The 17,986-nt window shown below is 44.9% G+C and overlaps 1 protein-coding gene across 3 annotated transcripts in view; it reads right to left on the bottom strand.

Moving 5' to 3' along the window:
- Positions 1 to 17,986, bottom strand: part of LOC124867126 (solute carrier family 2, facilitated glucose transporter member 1-like) — a 68,342-nt gene that overhangs the window by 32,612 nt on the left and 17,744 nt on the right. For all 3 annotated transcript variants that reach the window (XM_047363435.1, XM_047363515.1, XM_047363599.1), the window contains one exon: positions 2,179 to 2,341. In XM_047363435.1, coding sequence (XP_047219391.1) covers positions 2,179 to 2,341 — 163 coding nt within the window. The remainder of the gene's footprint in view (positions 1 to 2,178; positions 2,342 to 17,986) is intronic.

The following is a 17,986-nucleotide window of genomic DNA, read 5'->3' as shown; positions in this document are numbered from 1 at the left end:
TGTAGCCCATTTCCTGCACACGCCTGTGCACGGTGGCTCTGGATGTTTCTACTCCAGACTCAGTCCACTGCTTCCGCAGTTCCCCCAAGGTCTGGAATCAGCCCTTCTCCACAATCTTCCTCAAGGTCCGGTCACCTCTTCTCGTTGTGCAGCGTTTTCTGCCACACTTTTTACTTCCCACAGACTTCCCACTGAGGTGCCTTGATACAGCACTCTGGGAACAGCCTATTCGTTCAGAAATTTCTTTCTGTGTCTTACCCTCTTGATTGAGGGTGTCAATAGTGGCCTTCTGGACAGCAGTCAGGTCGGCAGTCTTACCCATGATTGGGGTTTTGAGTAATGAACCAGGCTGGGAGTTTTAAAGGCCTCAGGAATCCTTTGCAGGTGTTTAGAGTTAACTCGTTGATTCAGATGATTAGGTTCATAGCTCGTTTAGAGACCCTTTTAATGATATGCTAATTTTGTGAGATAGGAATTTTGGGTTTTCATGAGCTGTATGCCAAAATCATCCGTATTAAGACAATAAAAGACCTGAAATATTTCAGTTAGTGTGCAATGAATCTAAAATATATGAATGTTAAATTTTCATCATGACATTATGGAAAATAATGAACTTTATCACAATATGCTAATATTTTGAGAAGGACCTGTATATTCTCAGTCATCAATTGTAGCAACACAGGCACAGTCAGTAGAAGGAAACAAGCGCACCCCAAACTAAGCCTGTGACCTAGCATTTGCACACTGTCATTCTATTAGCTGATATGGTTGCTAGGGGATGATACAACTTTAATCTGAAAGAGGGCAAAAAGAATTTGCGAGCAGGGAAGAAACTTGAGAGCGCAGTTTTGATCCGAGCAGAGAGCAAGTTTGTGCAGATGGAGAATGAAGCAACCAGGAGGAGAAATTATCTATGCAAGAAGCATTAGAACAAAGATTTGAGAGAGAACAGAGTATATTTGAAAGAAAGCAGACGTTTTGAGTGCAAGCATTACTAGTTTTGAGTGCAAGCATTACTTGTCACATTCAGGTTTGAGGTTGGACCAAAGCGCAGACAAGAGCTCGGGAGAAGCATTTCAAGCAGTCTTTAGTTTTATTCCAAAAATGAAAAGTAACAAAAAAACACTGCAGGTGTAAACCAGAGTCAGAACATCCAAACTTACAGAGACTCTGCAGGACCATGTGGAACTCTAGGCATGGACGAGGATAGTGAACGAGGTGAGAGACGAGAGGAACCACCGGGGAACAAAGAACACAGACCAACTAATATACAGAAAGATGTGAGAGGGGAACACAGGGCAGATAATCACAGAAACAGGGAACAGGTGTGACAGGGACGCAGTGAGACAGAGGGAGCAGGTGAACCTAATATGAAGACTAACACAAGAGGGAAAGGACTAATACAATAAAGAGAAATAACCCTACGCAAAACTAAAGACAAAGATAGAATAACCCAAAGAAACATAAGAAATCTAGAATAACCAAGAACTAAAAGGTAACTGAGAAAACTGGAGAAAACCCTGATTACAAAGTAAACAAACCTAAACCAACCCTAAAGGAACAAACTGAGAATGGAACAGAGGAAACGAGGGCTGGAATAAGAGTAAACAATAATAAGGCTAACCTATAAGGGAGGGACCAGAAAATAACGATAAACAAGGCTAAGAGGGACCAATACCAAACATAAATCTAAAACGAGAGCAAAAGCTAAAGAACCAAAGAAACGATAATAATAATAATCAAGAAATCATTCTAAGTAAAATAGGGGAGCAAAACTAAGGGAACAAGGGTGAGAGGAACACACACTGGGAGGGAGAAGGAAACCAGAACAGTCAGGAAAGCAAAAACAATAGCCAAACATGAATACAAACCAAAAACGAGAAACATCTAGCTAAGGTAAACAAAACACAAAACCACAAACAAAGACCAAAATGTCGCACCACGAGATTATTAAGTTTGAGTACAAGCAGAATGAACTCCTGCTCTCAAACTGAAAATATGTGGTCTTGATTTTTGGCAGTAAATTTCCCCCATACTGGACACTGTCACTTAATAATGCTGATTCAGTGATGATCCTTGATTTCTTTCTTTGTTAAATGCAAATTTTCCACAACATTACCTATTGGTAAATAAAATAACTCATTAAAAGGAGTGCATAACTGAATGTATGTGTCTTACTGCTGCAGGCTTTGCTCTCTTCGTTGCAGTTAATGAGGAGGTACCGGGGACTCTCAGGACAGAATGGCAGTAGAACACACTGTAACAAGGCTGGCAGCAGAGTGAAACCCAGCAAGAATGGCCACAGGGAGGCATTCCCCAAAAAAGATTCAATCCCCAAAATCTGCAGCACAGACACAAAACAGGCTTTATATAAACAAATGTAAAAACAGAGTAGAAATATTTTAGAAAGAGTTTTCCAGATCACAATAACTTCATTTAGATTAACTCATTAAAAAACAGTTTTCACAAGATTCCTGAACAAACAAGTGGCAGAAAAATCTTGAATTTTTGTTCAACAGAAGTGAACCATTATATAGTCCTGGCCGAGCAATATTGGGACTGACAGAAAAGTGTTTTTTTCAAAACCTTTACTGCTTCACTGTTGTAATAGCATCTTGTCAGATGTCTCTAGTGTATGATGAAGTAAGCAACCTTTTTTTAAAGTATATAAACTTTATGGAAAGCATCTATAGTCAGTGTGAAACAGTAATTAATGAATGAATGAATAAATAAATAGAAAATAAATCCATACATGTGATATAAATATTATTTGTGTTATTGTATATGCAAGAATGTGTTATATATATATATTTTTTTCATTAAAACAATTCACTGGAACACAGCCCAGCAAGAAATTCTAAAATAAGCGTCAGGGGTGTTGATATGAGGGGCATGTGGTTGGAAAAGCTGAGAGGTGAGACGCTGCTGTCTGGACTGGTAATATTCCAAAGTTTGCCTGAAGAAGTTACAAATTTGGGCTTTATGAAGAAGTATTTTGTCTCAGACATGGCAAGAATGAAGACAATAACTTCTCTGTAATTGATCGCCACATGGAGCAATACAGACTCACTAACTGGAGTTTGTACCATGCCAGGAGAGGGAAACCATTAGCAAACAGCAACACCAACTTGGTGAGACTTTCTTTTTGTTGTAAATGGACTGAGTCATCCAGTCATACAGAACACTCAAAGCGCTTTACACTAGAGCCACATTCACCCAATGGTACTCACTAACGCTCACACATTCATACACTGATACGCAAATCGGTAGGCAACTTGAGGTTAAGTGCCTTGCCCAAGGGCACATCAACATACAGCAGGAGGAAGCTGGAATCGAACCCACAACCTTCCGATTGCAAGACAACTACTCTTCCTACTGAGCCACAGTCGCCTCATTGTCTTTTGATACTGTGGCCCATCGTCAATATAGTCAGTTAAACTGACTGTTACTACACCTTACAGTTCTGACGTCATCAGCAGAGGCAATAAATAGCTAGCTCAAGCTAATGCTAGCCACTATTCCAGTTTGGACCACCACAGGAAGCAATCTTTGGAGAAGCAGAAGCTCGCAGGCAGGTTTATATCCCTTCTCCACATTTGTCAACTATGAGGAAAGCTTGACAAAGCTGAGAACCTTGCTGGGAAAAAAGATCCGAAGATTTACTGATCAAAGACCTGGCGGTGGTGCTGCTACCCAGGTAAAGTGAAAGAAAAAACACTGAGGTTTTTCTAAGATGGAATTTCCTCCTTTTTTGTTTCAGTCAACTTCCAACAGTTTATCATATTTTTCCTTTTATTGCCAAAGGAGAAGTTGACCATTTTCAAGCTGTTTACGGATGCATGACCACTTGCCTACACACCCCCATTCTCTGACTCAGAGAATGCAGAAGGCAGAAGGAAGGAAATCAAAGTAAATTTGTTCTTTTCTTTATTTTGCTGCTTTTCGAAAAGTCTGGGCTGGGTAAAGAGTAGGAAATTAATTGTAATTGTTAAGTGCAGTTCGCCCAATAATCACAACCCCAGAGTGTATCTTTGATATCGATTCATAAGAAATGATTTTGGTTACAACTTATTACTTCTGAATTATGATTTTTAATAAAAATGTAAAAAAAATATTTATAATCAACAATCATAAATCATTACATATATATACCCAGACTGAGTTTTCTTTGGGCCCAATGTTATTTTCAATGTATTATTTCTGAATGCTTGTCAGTGTCGGGGACTGGGAGTTTGTTTGTTTTCTCTTTCTTGCCTGCTATTTACTTTGCTCAGTCCATAGGTGGCGTGGGAGCTCATGGATGTAGAGGTGACAGGTGTTCCTTATCATGTTGATTGTTACCGGGAGCATTTAAGCAGGAGGCTGCCAGCACTTCACTGCCTGAGTGCTAGTCAACAGTGGTAAAAGTCTCTCCCCAAACCTAAGCCTCTTGTGACTAAGTTTCTGGCTTTCTCAGTGCTTCGACTAACCTTCGTGCATTCCCCTCCTCAGGTTGCTTTCAAGCCCTGGTTCTGTTTCCAGTTTGTTTCCTGTCTTTTAGATCTAAGATAAAGCATCCAGTTACCTTCTCTGGACAAACTCCAAGCTGGCAGCTTCCTGGCTCCGCGTTTAACCGTCCAAAATCATAAGCGAACCATGTTCACCCTCCAACGAGCTCCCGTGCAAGTACCACCACCCAGCGCACCACACCACCTTCTTCACACCACGGACTGAGCTTGACTGGACTTCCCAAAAAGTTCCTTCAAGCATCCTTAGACCAACTTACCTTGGATATCACCTTCCTCAGTCTCCTCCGTTCTCGTGCTCCCAGGCTCCACATTTCTCTTTCCCCAATCACTTTTCAATCATCTCCTTCTCTAAGCATCTCATATTACTTTAAGTCCAATAGTAATATCATCTCTCTAGTCTTACCTGTTTTGCCTTTCTCTGTGCAGTTGGTGATCTGTTGGTCCTGGTTCTCTCGCCATAAAATAATTCCTGTGAAAATAAACCTCTAAAAATCTGTGAAATTCTCCTGAGTGTATTTCTGCATGTGGGTCAGATCCATTCCTAGAATCATGACAGAACACTCAGGCCATCCAGACCCAGCAGACGCGCTCAGGAGAACCCTGAACACACACCAATTACAAACTCACGGTTCAACCCTTCCTTCCCTTGCAGAACAGCAGAGACAAGCCAACCTAGAGCTTGAGCAGATTACTTCTATGCTAGAACATACCCTGAACAGACAGACCCCCACAACTGCAGATGGCGCTGCAGCAACCCCGGTCTCACAGCAGCTTCCTCACTCACGTGACGTCATTTCCCGTAACCTGGAGAAGTTCTCCGGAGAGGTGAGTAATTGTCGGGGTTTCCTCCTTCAGTGTACGCTTGTCTTCAATCGCTCCCACATTCTTTTCCACCATGATGTAAAGATATCATATATTCTAGGATTACTGACTGGAAAAGCTTTAAGATGATAACAGATTAAGAGATAGGAGAAAGTCCCAAGTAGGGCGTGCGGCTGTGAGACCCCAATTTCCTGTTAACTCATCTCCAACCGAGCTCCACCTCAGACTCCCATTTCCGAGCCCGAACCCATGCAGGTGGAACGCACTCGCCTTTCGCCTGAAGAAAGACAGAGACGCAGGCAGGCTAATCAATGTTTATACTATGGCTCCTTAGATCATTTTATAGCCACTTGTCCCGCTTGTCCCATGTGGCCAAAAGACAGGGTTCGTCAGCTGTAAATGGGGGCCTGACGGACCAACACATTTGTCTTAGAGCCCCTAGATTCAGCCTCCTTGCCTCAATATTATTATTAACTTGTCAGCCCTGATCGATTCGGGCAGTGAACAGAACCTCATAGATCAGGGATTAGTTGAAAGTGGTTTCCTTGGTTACAGAAACACAGCCCCCACTTGGATTGGTCCAAGTGTCGCGTAGAGTCCTGGTCCACCAATTGTCTTTCCTCCTGCCTCCAGTCTGCTGTTTCCCTAAGCCGCCCCCCGACCTAGATATCGATGAAGATAACGCTCCAGATCTCTCACAGGTTGCCACTGAGTATCATGACCTAAAGCAAGTCTTTAATAAGACCAAAGCCCTGTCATTGCCTCATCACAGACCTTACGATTGCACCATAGACCTACTTCCAGGGGCCCCTCTTCCCTCTAGTAGATTGTATAGCATCTCGCGACCAGAACAACAAGCCATGGAGAAATATATTAATGAGTCTCTGGCAGCTGGTATTATTCGCCACTCATCTTCTCCCCTAGGGGCAGGTTTTTTCTTTGTAGGGAAGAAGGATGGGTCCCTCCGTCCTTGCATTGATTATAGAGGTTTAAACCAGATAACTGTAAAAAAATAAGTACCCTCTCCCTCTTATCACCTCAGCCTTTGAACCAGTTAATGGTCAACTGTTTTCCCAAATTTGGACCTCAGAAACGCTTACCACCTAGTCAGAATCCGCCAGGGGGATGAGTGGAAAACTGCTTTCAAATCACCTACTGGACACTTTGAATATTTGGTGATGCCGTTCAGCCTTTGCAATGCCCTTTCAGGCCCTGGTTAACGACATCCTCAGGGATTTCCTGAACGTCTTCGTTTTTGTATTGCTTGATGACATTCTGATCTATTCAAGGAACATTGAGGAGAATCGCCGCCATGTCTGCCAGGTCCTTCAGCGGCTTCTAGAAAATAGACTCTTTGTAAAAGCCGAGAAAAGCAAGATTTCACCGATCCTGTTACATTTTTGGGTTTTGTCCTAGAGGGTGGACAGGTTCGCTCAGATCCTGAAAAGATAAGAACAGTTCTCGAATGGCCAGTACCAGACTCCCGCAAACAGTTGAAACGTTTCCTAGGGTTTGCAAACTTTTATCGGAGGTTTATAAGGAACTACAGTCAGACAGCTACTCCCCTTACTGCCTCAACCTCCTCCAAGACCCCATTCACCTGGACACAGGAAGCAAACACAGCTTTCCTAGCCTTAAAGGAAAAGTTATCTCAGGCTCCCATCCTGGTTCATCCTGATCCCTCCAAACAGTTCGTTTTGGAGGTTGATGCCTCTGACACAGGAGTGGGGGCAGTTCTGTCACAGGTTTCTCAAACTGATGGAAAACTACACACTTGTGCCTTTTTTTCTCACAGACTCAACAACAGGGAATGAAACTATGACATGGGGGACAGATAAATTCTAGCAATAAAGTTGGCCCTGGAGGAATGGCGTCACTGGCTAGAGGGCACTGAACATCCTGTTTTGGTCTGGACTGATCATAAGAACTTAGATTGCCTGCCATCTCATTCCTCTAAGGAAACCACCATCCACCCCCCTAGACAGCTAAGCTACTCACCAAGCACGTCTACTGCCTGCATGGCATCCCTCAGGATATTCTCTCAGATCGAGGACCCCACTTCATCTCACAGGTTTGGAAACAGTTTTGCTCAGCTCTCGGGGCTAAAGTGTCATTGACTTCTGACTACCATCCTCAATCAAACGGAGAATGAACCAGCAGCTAGAGTCCTCTCTCAGATGCCTCACGTCCACCAACCCAACAGACTGGTGCTCATTTATTCCTTGGATCGATTATGCACACAATTCACACAAATCCTCTGCCAACGGCTTCTCACCCTTCGAAGTGTCCATTGGCTATCAACCACCCTTTTTTTCTGTTGACGAAAGAGAAATACTGTCACTTCAGTCTGCCACCACATCCGCCATTGTAAGAACATTTGGGAATCGACCATTCAAGCTCTTTACCGCACTGCAGAACAAAATATTAAATTTGCTGATCGAAGACTCAGACCGGTTCCAGAATATCGCCCCGGTCAAAAGGTCTGGCTTTCTCAAGACATTCCCCTCAAGTCCATGTCCAGGAAGCTTTCTTCCCATTTCATCGGGCCTTGTGAGATAGAGTCTGTGGTCAGGCTCACTGCTGTCCGCCTTCGTCTGCCTTCAAGTCTCCGTATCCATCCCATGTTTCACGTCTCTTGGATCAAGCCCTTCTTGACTAGCTCTTCTAATGAGCCATACATTTGATGTGGAAGACACATCCAAAGATTCAGGACACCAGCCCTCAAGGACTGTAGTTGTCCACCCTTGGACTATTGCACGAGCTTGTACATGGTGGTATTGTTTTGTGTGTTTTGGGGGAAATGTATGTGCATCTGAACAGCTAATTTTATGTGTATTGAGCAGATTTAGGTTATTATTGAATACAACACCCTTCTTGCATGTAATTCAGAAAGATGATGTGTCATGTTTCTTTTCTTTCAGCCTTCAGGCATAGTTTATGATTTGGAGACGTACTTGTACTCGTCGTTTTCCACTTCATCCGGGACCGGGTCGCGGGGGCAGCAGACTCAGCAGAAACGCCCACACGTCCCACTCCCCAGACACCTCTTCCAGCTCCTCAGGGGGGAGCCCAAGGCGTTCCCAGGCCAGCCAAGAGACAAAGTCCCTCCAGTGTGTCCTGGGACATCCCCTGGGCCTCCTCCCGGTGGGACGTGCCTGGAATACTTCCCGAGGAAGGTGTCCAGGAGGCATCCAATATTGATGCCCGAGCCACCTCAACTGGCTCCTCTCGATGTGGAGGAGCAGCTGCCCCACTCCGAGCCCCTCACGGATGGCCAAGCTCCTCACCCTAATCTGACCCAAAGTTCACGGCTATAGGTGAGGGTAGGAACTTAGACGGACCGGTAAATCGAGAGCTTCACTTTTCGGCTCAGCTCTCTCTTCACCACAACGGACTGGCACAGTGACCCCATTACTACGGCAGCCGCACCGATCCGTCTGTCGATCAACCGCTCCATTCTTCCCTCACTCGTGAACAAGACCCAGAGATACTTGAACTCCTCCCCTTGAGGCAGGAACTCCCCTCGAACCTGAAGAGGGTAAGCCACCCTTTTGCGGTCGAGAACCATGGCCTCGGACTTGGAGGAGCTGATCTTCATCCCAACCACTTCACACTCGGCTGCGAACCGCTCCATCGCATACTGTAGGTCTTGGCTAGAGGGGGCCAGCAGGACCACGTCATCCGCAAAAAGAATAGACGAAATCCACTGGTCCCCAAACCAGACCCCCTCTGGCCCTTGGCTGCGCCAGAAATCCTGTCCATAAAAGTTATGAACAGGACCTGGGACAAAGCGCAGCCCTGCCAGAGTCCAACATGTACAGGGAACAGGTCCGACTTAGTGCCGTTGTTGCGGACCAAACTCCTGCTCCGCTTGTACAGAGACTGGATGGCCCCTAATAAAGCGCCCCCGATTCCATACTCCTGGAGCACCCCCCACAAGGCATCACGAGGGACACAGTCGAATGCTTTCTCCAGGTCCACAAAACTTTGGGCAAACTCCTATGAACCCTCGAGTACCCTGTAGAGAGTATAGAGCTGGTCCAGTGTTCCACGGCCGGGACGAAAACCACACTGCTCCTCCTGAAGCCGAGGTTCGACTATTGGCCGGACTCTCCTCTCCAATACCCTGGCGTAGGTCTTACCAGCTAGGCTGAGAAGTGTGATCCCTCTGTAGTTGGAACACACTCTCCGGTCAGCCTTCTTATGAAGGGGGACCACCACCCCAGTCTGCCAGTACAGAGGCACTGTTCCCGACCGCCACGCAATGTTGAAGAGGCGTGTCAACCATGAAAGCCCTACAACATCCAGAGACTTGAGGTACTCAGGGTGGATCTCATCCACCCCTGAAGCCCTGGCACCGCAGAGCTTTTTAACCACCTTGGTGACTTCAGCCTGGGTAACGAAAGAGTCCAACCCCGAGTCCCCAGCCTCTGTTTCCACCACGGAATGCGTGATGGCAGGATTGAGGAGATCCTGGAAGTACTCCTTCCACTGCCTCATAATGTCCCCATTCGAGGTCAGCAGCCTCCCACCCCCATTGTAAACAGTGTTGGCGAAGCACTGCTTCCCCTTCTTGAGGGGCCGGACGGTTTGCCATAATCGCTTCGAGGCCAACCGGTAGTCCTTCTCCATGGCCTCACCAAACTCCTCCCAGGCACGGGTTTTTGCCTCTGCCACAGCCCGGGCCGCGGCACGCTTGGCCTCACGGTACCCGTCAGCTGCCACAGGAGTCCCACAAGCCAACCACAACCGATAGGACTCCTTCTTCAGCTTGACAGCGTCCCTTACTGCCGGTGTCCACCACCGGGTTCGAGGATTGCTGCCGCGACAGGCAACGCAGACCTTACGGCCACAGCTACAGGCAGCAGCATTGACAATAGATGCGGGGAACATGGTCCACTTGGACTCTATGTCTCCAACATCCCCCCAAATCTGGTCAAAGCTCTCCCGGAGGTGGGAGTTGAATACGTCCCTGGCTGAGGCCTCTGCCACACATTCCCAGGAGACCCTGACTATGCGCTTGGGCCTGCCAGATCAGTCCGGCTTTCTCCTCTTCCAGCAGATCCAACTCACCACCAGGTGGTGATCAGTGGACAGCTCAGCCCCCCTCTTCACCCGAGTGTCCAAAACATGCGGCCCGGCCGGGTCCCGCGAGGAACAACCCAGCCAGCATGCACTCTCTGACGGGTTCTTAACCCAGGTCTGGCTCCAGGGTGGGACCCCGGCTCCACCGTACCGGACGACGTCATGTGCCTCGATTGTTTAGTCCTCATGAGGGTGTCTTGAACCGCCCTTTGTCTGACCTGTTACCTAGAGCCTGTTTGCCATGGGAGACTCTGCCAGGAGCATTTAAGCTCCAGACAACATAGCCTCTAGGATCATTTGGGTTTATGATTTGTAAATAGTAAAACTATGTTTTGGTTTGACCCACTCCAGCCTTTGTGGTCCTTAATATTCCTATAGTTGCTCTTGAGTTTTATTAACATTTTCCTGCACATCTTCAGCAAAAACCCTAAAAAGTCTCCTTGTTTTAATGACCAATTAGTGAACAGCAGTTTGTTCATGTCACATTTAGCCCACACTCTACTACTAAAAAGCAGGTACCAAGCCAAAAAACACTGTAATGGAAACGCTTGCAAACTGGAATACAGTAAATGGAGTGGAGCTGGCCTAAGCAGATCCCATGAAAAAGCACAGCTAAGCACTCTGCCAGCATCCAAACGTCTCCACCTCATTGTGCATATAGAAACACCTGCCTGCTGCCATTCCTTAAGCTGGTCACCCAATCCCTTGAATGACTCCCTAGAATGATGTATGGGAGATGGTCCTGGCACTACTTGGACTTTGTTTGGGATCTTTTCATTAGTACCTGCTCAGCACAACTTCACCTTACTCGACTCTTATGGAGGACCGATCATGACAAAATAAAAAATAAAAAAGCAGAAATATATATGTTTTGTTTTTCCTTTTCCTTAGACATGCATTTTCATCAAGAAATGTATATATCTTCTTTTTCCTTTTCCTTAGACATGCGTTTTGTTCAAGAAGTATATATATTTTCTTTTTCCTTTTCCTTAAACATGCGTTTTCATCAAGAAATGTATATATTTTCTCTTTCCTTTTCCTTAGACATGCGTTTTCATCAAGAAATGTATATATTTTCTTTTTCCTTTTCCTTACACATGCCTTTGTTTTTAAATTTCCTTTTCTCTCTTTTTCCTTTACTGTATGCATTTCTCCTTCATTATGCAAGTGAGAAGTGCTGCCTTCTTCTCTCCAGCTCCTCTACTATTGGTCAATAAACAGGAAGGAGGAGGATCCATGTGCAGGCCGAGGGTGTGTCCCAATTCAGGAGCCGGATCCTTCCAAGTCCATACTTGTGGGCCGATTACGTCACAGCGTGGCACGAAAGGTCTTTCAAATGCGGCAGACAAATGTGTCCTTCTTTTACCCGATTTGAAACATGGACTGTTGTGAGTATCCTTCGCGATCCATCTTTTCCCATGATTCATTGCGGGTCGAAGTGGTTTGGTCAAGCAGGGGCAGCCATGGCGAACCACAGTGGCAAAAGCTGTGAGTAAACTGTGAACAATTACACTTTCTGTGACACAAATGAACATTTACAATGTTTTTAGTGCGGGAATATAACTGTGTAGACGTGAAAAATCTGCTTGATTTATCAAGACATCGCTTAATTTCAAATGTGTTCCGATGTGTTCGGAGTTTTACGATCCGATAGTAACTGCCGGCTTGCCTCGCTGGACTGTTGGCACTGAGCTCCCGCTGGCAGTCATCACAGTGAACATTAAACACAAGTGATTTCTAACAGTTTGTGTTAGTATTATCTTAATGTATTGTGTCATTTGTTCATGTAAGTCAATTTGACATTACAGGTGATATTAAAGTTAACCTGAATAAATGGACAATTCTACGTAATCTTACCGTATCGCTGGAGAGTGTGATTGAGAATAAATAAGCTTTTAAATATTCAGGTTTGATGAAGAAATGTGCTATATGTGTTTTTAAATGTATATTTATAATTCAGCTAGCATTATAATTCGTGATTCCAGGTACAGCTGAAGAGAAATACACTTTCAAATGCAAGCAAATCTCAGTAAAGAAGTGAAAAGTTTGAAAGAGCTTGGTTTAGGCATTTGCATAGAAATATTTTAATATGTTAAGACAAATGTAAAATTAAAAAAGGCTTTTTTTACACTGATATTAAGCAAGATGTGTTTTTTTGTTGTTTTTATTGTTTAGGTACAAAGGAGCAGACAGGCCAGCTTGTTAAGCTCAGGGGTGAGAATGACCACCTTTTTACTGGAGCTAAAAACTCAGCCACCGTGGCTTGGAGGTAAAATAACAACATTCTTTGCAGTCAGTTTCTGTCCAGTTTCAAAAACTCCAATCTTTCTAACTTTCATAAATATCCATCCAGTGATTAACATACTTCTTTTGGTTTTCTCTCTTGCCTTTTGCTTGTTTAGGACAATTCTGGAGAAGATGGGTCAACAGGTGTCTTTATGCAGCTAACGACCTCAAACCGGTGGTTCTAATTTAGAATAATAAGTGGAGTGGAGGTGGACTTTTTAGAGGCGGACTAACAGGTCTTTGAGGGCCAGAATTTTTGCTGATTGGCTGGTGTTCAAATACTTATTTGCAGCAGTAACACACAAATAAATTATTTTTAAAAATCATTGTTTTTTTTAGATTGTGTCTCTCACAATAGATGTGCACCTAAGATGAAAGTTTCAGACCCCTCCATGATTTCTAAGTTGGAGAACTTGCAAAGTCGCAATGTGTTCAAATACTTATTTTTCTCTATCTGTCTGTCTGTATATTGCTCAAAAAAATAAAGGGAACACTCAAATAACACATCCTAGATCTGAAAGAAAGAAATATTCTCATTGAATACTTTGTTCTGTACAAAGTTGAATGTGCTGACAACTAAATCACACAAAAATCATCAATGGAAATCAAATTTATTAACTAATGGAGGCCTGGATTTGGAGTTGCTTTCGGTGGAGGAGGACGCTTTTTCTCTGTCTCCCGCAGCCCTCCCATATTTGCCTTGCTTCAGCTCTGTGTCTTGTCTTTTTTTGGAGCCTCTTTTTGCATATCTTCCAAATTCTTCCAAAATATGGATTTGGTCAGCTGGTCTCTCAATGCAATTGATCAAATTGCAGACTGGATGTGATCCTTACACAGGATCGCAGGCAGGTTGCAGTTCCTGGACTCAGGGGTGAAATGGGATAAATCTTGGAGAAAGTTGTTCGCTCGGATCTGGCGAAAGACCAGGAATTTGGCTGTTTGGATTCGCCTTTGAGAAGCACCAGCGAGACTCTCAGGGCTGACGGAAAATTTAGAGTCAGCCTAACCCAAATAATTATTGTTTTTCTGAATCTGGCTCCCCTGCACGGCCTTGAGGGCTGGCCATCTTCAACTTCTCCTGGAAGTTGTGTAAACATGACGCTCTGCTCCCTCTGCCCCCTCCCTTCCCTGAGGACATCTGTGGACCTGCTCAGAACTTTGTGGCCGGTTGATGAACATTCCAAAGTACCATCAAGGACAATGGCCTCTGGGACAGTGCTTCATGGACTTACTTGCACACACTCACTTGACACACACACATGCTCAAGATAAACATATGCACCCACTTACACCGCCTTTACCGTTCCCGGCATGATGTTGTTTTTTAAACTTGTTGCTTCTTTGTGCTGAGGTTTTTTGCAATCTCAAATTGTATCCTGCTAAGGATAAACTGTGAAATATGATTTTTTTCCCTCTACTTACCTAATGTGGCCTCTTTTCTTCTCTAGCAAGGGCAGCGCCTGTGAGTGGGCAGCAAAGCCTCGGTGACCCGTTCCCCCCTTGTCTTGTGTCATGATGTATGTTTGGATGGGTTGTACTGGAATTCTAATTTCCCCTTGGGGATCAATAAAGTATCTTTGAATTTAATTGAATTGAATTGAAAACTAAACTGGAAAAACACACTACAGGCTGATCCAACTTTGATGTAATGTCCTTAAAACAAGTTAAAATGAGGCTCCGTATTGTGTGTGGCCTCCACGTGCCTGTATGACCTCCCTACAATGCCCGGGCATGCTCCTGATGAGACGGCGGATGGTCTCCTGAGGGATCTCCTCCCAGACCTGGACTAAAACATCTGCCAACTCCTGGACAGTCTGTGGTGCAACGTGACGTTGGTGGATGGAACGAGACAAGATGTCCCAGATGTGCTCAATCGAATTTAGGTCTGGGGAACGGGCGGGCCAGTCCATAGCCTCGGTGTCTTCATCTTGCAGGAACTGCTGACACACTCCAGCCACATGAGGTCTAGCATTGTCCTGCATTAGGAGGAACCCAGGGACAAACACACCAGCATATGGTTTCACAAGGGGTCTGAGGATCTCATCTCAGTACCTAATGGCATTCAGGCTACCTCTGGCGAGCACACGGAGGGCCGTGCGGCCCTCCAAAGAAATGCCACCTCACACCATTACTGACCCACTGCCAAACCGGTCATGCTGAAGGATGTTGCAGGCAGCAGATCGCTCTCCACGGTGTCTACAGACTCTGTCACGTCTGTCACATGTGCTCAGTGTGAACCTGCTTTCATCTGTGAAGAGCACAGGGCCCTAGTGGCGAATTTGCCAATCCTGGTGTTCTCTTGCAAATGCCAAGCATCCTGCACGGTGTTGGGCTGTGAGCTAAACCCCCATTTGTGGACGTCGGGCCCTCATACCATCCTCATGGAGCCGGTTTCTAACCGTCTGTGCAGACACATGCACATTTGTGGCCTGCTGGAGGTCATTTTGCAGGGCTCTGGCAGTGCTCCTCCTGTTCCTCTTTGCACAAAGACAGAGGTAGCTGTCCTGCTGCTGGGTTGTTGCCCTCCTACGGCCTCTTCCAAGTCTCCTGGTGTACTGGCCTGTCTTCTGGTAGCGCCTCCAGGCTCTGGACACTACGCTGACAGACACAGCAAACCTTCTTGCCACAGCTCGCATTGATGTGCCATCCTGGATGAGCTGCACTACCTGAGCCACTTATGTGGGTTATAGAGTCTGGTTCATGCTACAACGAGCGTGAAAGCACCACCAACATTCAAAAGTGACCAAAACATCAGCCAGAAAGCATAGGTACTGAGAAGTGGTCTGTGGTCCCCACCTGCAGAACCACTCCTTTATTGAGTGTGTCTTGCTAATTGCCAAAGATTTCCCCCTGTTGTCTATTCCATTTGCACAACAGCATGTGAAATTGATTGTCAATCAGTGTTGCTTCCTAAGTGGACCATTTCATTTCACAGAAGTTTGATTTACTTAGAGTTATATTTTGTTGTTTAAGTGTTCCCTTTATTTTTTTGAGCAGTGTATATACATAAATAAATATATATATATAAACCGACGTTTGGCATTGGTATGAGTGACCAAAGGTTTGGCTATAGCAGCCCGGCCGTGTATATTGACTCTGTTGAGCTCCCAACGGACAGTTCTGGTGGAAACAGGAGAGTTGAGGTGCACATTTAATTCTGCCGTGATTTGGGCAGCCATGGTTTTATGTTTTTTGGATACAATCCGGGTTATCATCTGAACATCCCTTTCAGACAGCTTCCTCTTGCGTCCACAGTTAATCCTGTTGGATGTGGTTCGTTCTTCTTGGTGGTATGCTGACATTACCCTGGATACCGTGGCTCTTCATACATCACAAATACTTGCTGTCTTGGTCACAGATGCGCCAGCAAGACGTGCACCAACAATTTGTCCTCTTTTGAACTCTGGTATGTCACCCATAATGTTGTGTGCATTTCAATATTTTGAACAAAATTGTGCTCTTACCCTGCTAATTGAACCTTCACATTCTGCTCTTACTGGTGCAATGTGCAATCAATGAAGACTGGCTGCCAGGCTGGTCCAATTTAGCCATGAAACCTCAAAACACTAAAATGACAGGTGTTTCAGTTTCATTGTCCAACCCCTGTATATACAGGTCCTTCTCAAAATATTAGCATATTGTGATAAAGTTCATTATTTTCCATAATGTCATGATGAAAATTTAACATTCATATATTTTAGATTCATTGCACACCAACTGAAATATTTCAGGTCTTTTATTGTCTTAATATGGATTATTTTGGCATACAGCTCATGAAAACCCAAAATACCTATCTCACAAAATTAGCATATCATTAAAAGGGTCTCTAAACGAGCTATGAACCTAATCATTTGAATCAACGAGTTAACTCTAAACACTTGCAAAAGATTCCTGAGGCCTTTAAAACTCCCAGCCTGGTTCATCACTCAAAACCCCAATCATGGGTAAGACTGCCGACCTGACTGCTGTCCAGAAGGCCACTATTGACACCCTCAAGCAAGAGGGTAAGACACAGAAAGAAATTTCTGAACGAATAGGCTGTTCCCAGAGTGCTGTATCAAGGCACCTCAGTGGGAAGTCTGCGGGAAGGAAAAAGTGTAGCAGAAAACGCTGCACAACGAGAAGAGGTGACCGGACCCTGAGGAAGATTGTGGAGAAGGGCCGATTCCAGACCTTGGGGGACCTTCGGAAGCAGTGGACTGAGTCTGGAGTAGAAACATCCAGAGCCACCGTGCACAGGCATGTGCAGGAAATGGGCTACAGGTGCCGCATTCCCCAGGTCAAGCCACTTTTGAACCAGAAACAGCGGCAGAAGCGCCTGACCTGGGCTACAGTGAAGCAGCCCTGGACTGTTGCTCAGTGGTCCAAAGTACTTTTTGCGGATGAAAGCAAATTTTGCATGTCATTCGGAAATCAAGGTGCCAGAGTCTGGAGGAAGACTGGGGAGAAGGAAATGCCAAAATGCCAGAAGTCCAGTGTCAAGTACCCACAGTCAGTGATGGTCTGGGGTGCCATGTCAGCTGCTGGTGTTGGTCCACTGTGTTTTATCAAGGACAGGGTCAATGCAGCTAGCTATCAGGAGATTTTGGAGCACTTCATGCTTCCATCTGCTGAAAAGCTTTATGGAGATGAAGATTTCATTTTTCAGCACGACCTGGCACCTGCTCACAGTGCCAAAACCACTGGTAAATGGTTTACTGACCATGGTATCACTGTGCTCAATTGGCCTGCCAACTCTCCAGACCTGAACCCCATAGAGAATCTATGGGATATTGTGAAGAGAACGTTGAGAGACTCAAGACCCAACACTCTGGATGAGCTAAAGGCCGCTATCGAAGCATCTTGGGCCTCCATAAGACCTCAGCAGTGCCACAGGCTGATTGCCTCCATGCCACGCCGCACTGAAGCAGTCATTTCTGCAAAAGGATTCCCGACCAAGTATTGAGTGCATAACTGTACATGATTATTTGAAGGTTGACGTTTTTTGTATTAAAAACACTTTTCTTTTATTGGTCGGATGAAATATGCTAATTTTGTGAGATAGGAATTTTGGGTTTTCATGAGCTGTATGCCAAAATCATCCGTATTAAGACAATAAAAGACCTGAAATATTTCAGTTAGTGTGCAATGAATCTAAAATATATGAAGGTTAAATTTTGATCATTACATTATGGAAAATAATGAACTTTATCACAATATGCTAATATTTTGAGAAGGACCTGTATATACACACCACCAGAACATGACTACTGTTTGCAGGCAAGTATAATATTATAGATGTGATT

Source organism: Girardinichthys multiradiatus, chromosome 1 (assembly GCF_021462225.1).
Source record: "Girardinichthys multiradiatus isolate DD_20200921_A chromosome 1, DD_fGirMul_XY1, whole genome shotgun sequence".
NCBI lineage: Eukaryota > Metazoa > Chordata > Actinopteri > Cyprinodontiformes > Goodeidae > Girardinichthys > Girardinichthys multiradiatus.
The sequence above is the reverse complement of the archived record's forward strand: the minus strand, read 5'-3'. Positions and strand labels throughout refer to the sequence as shown.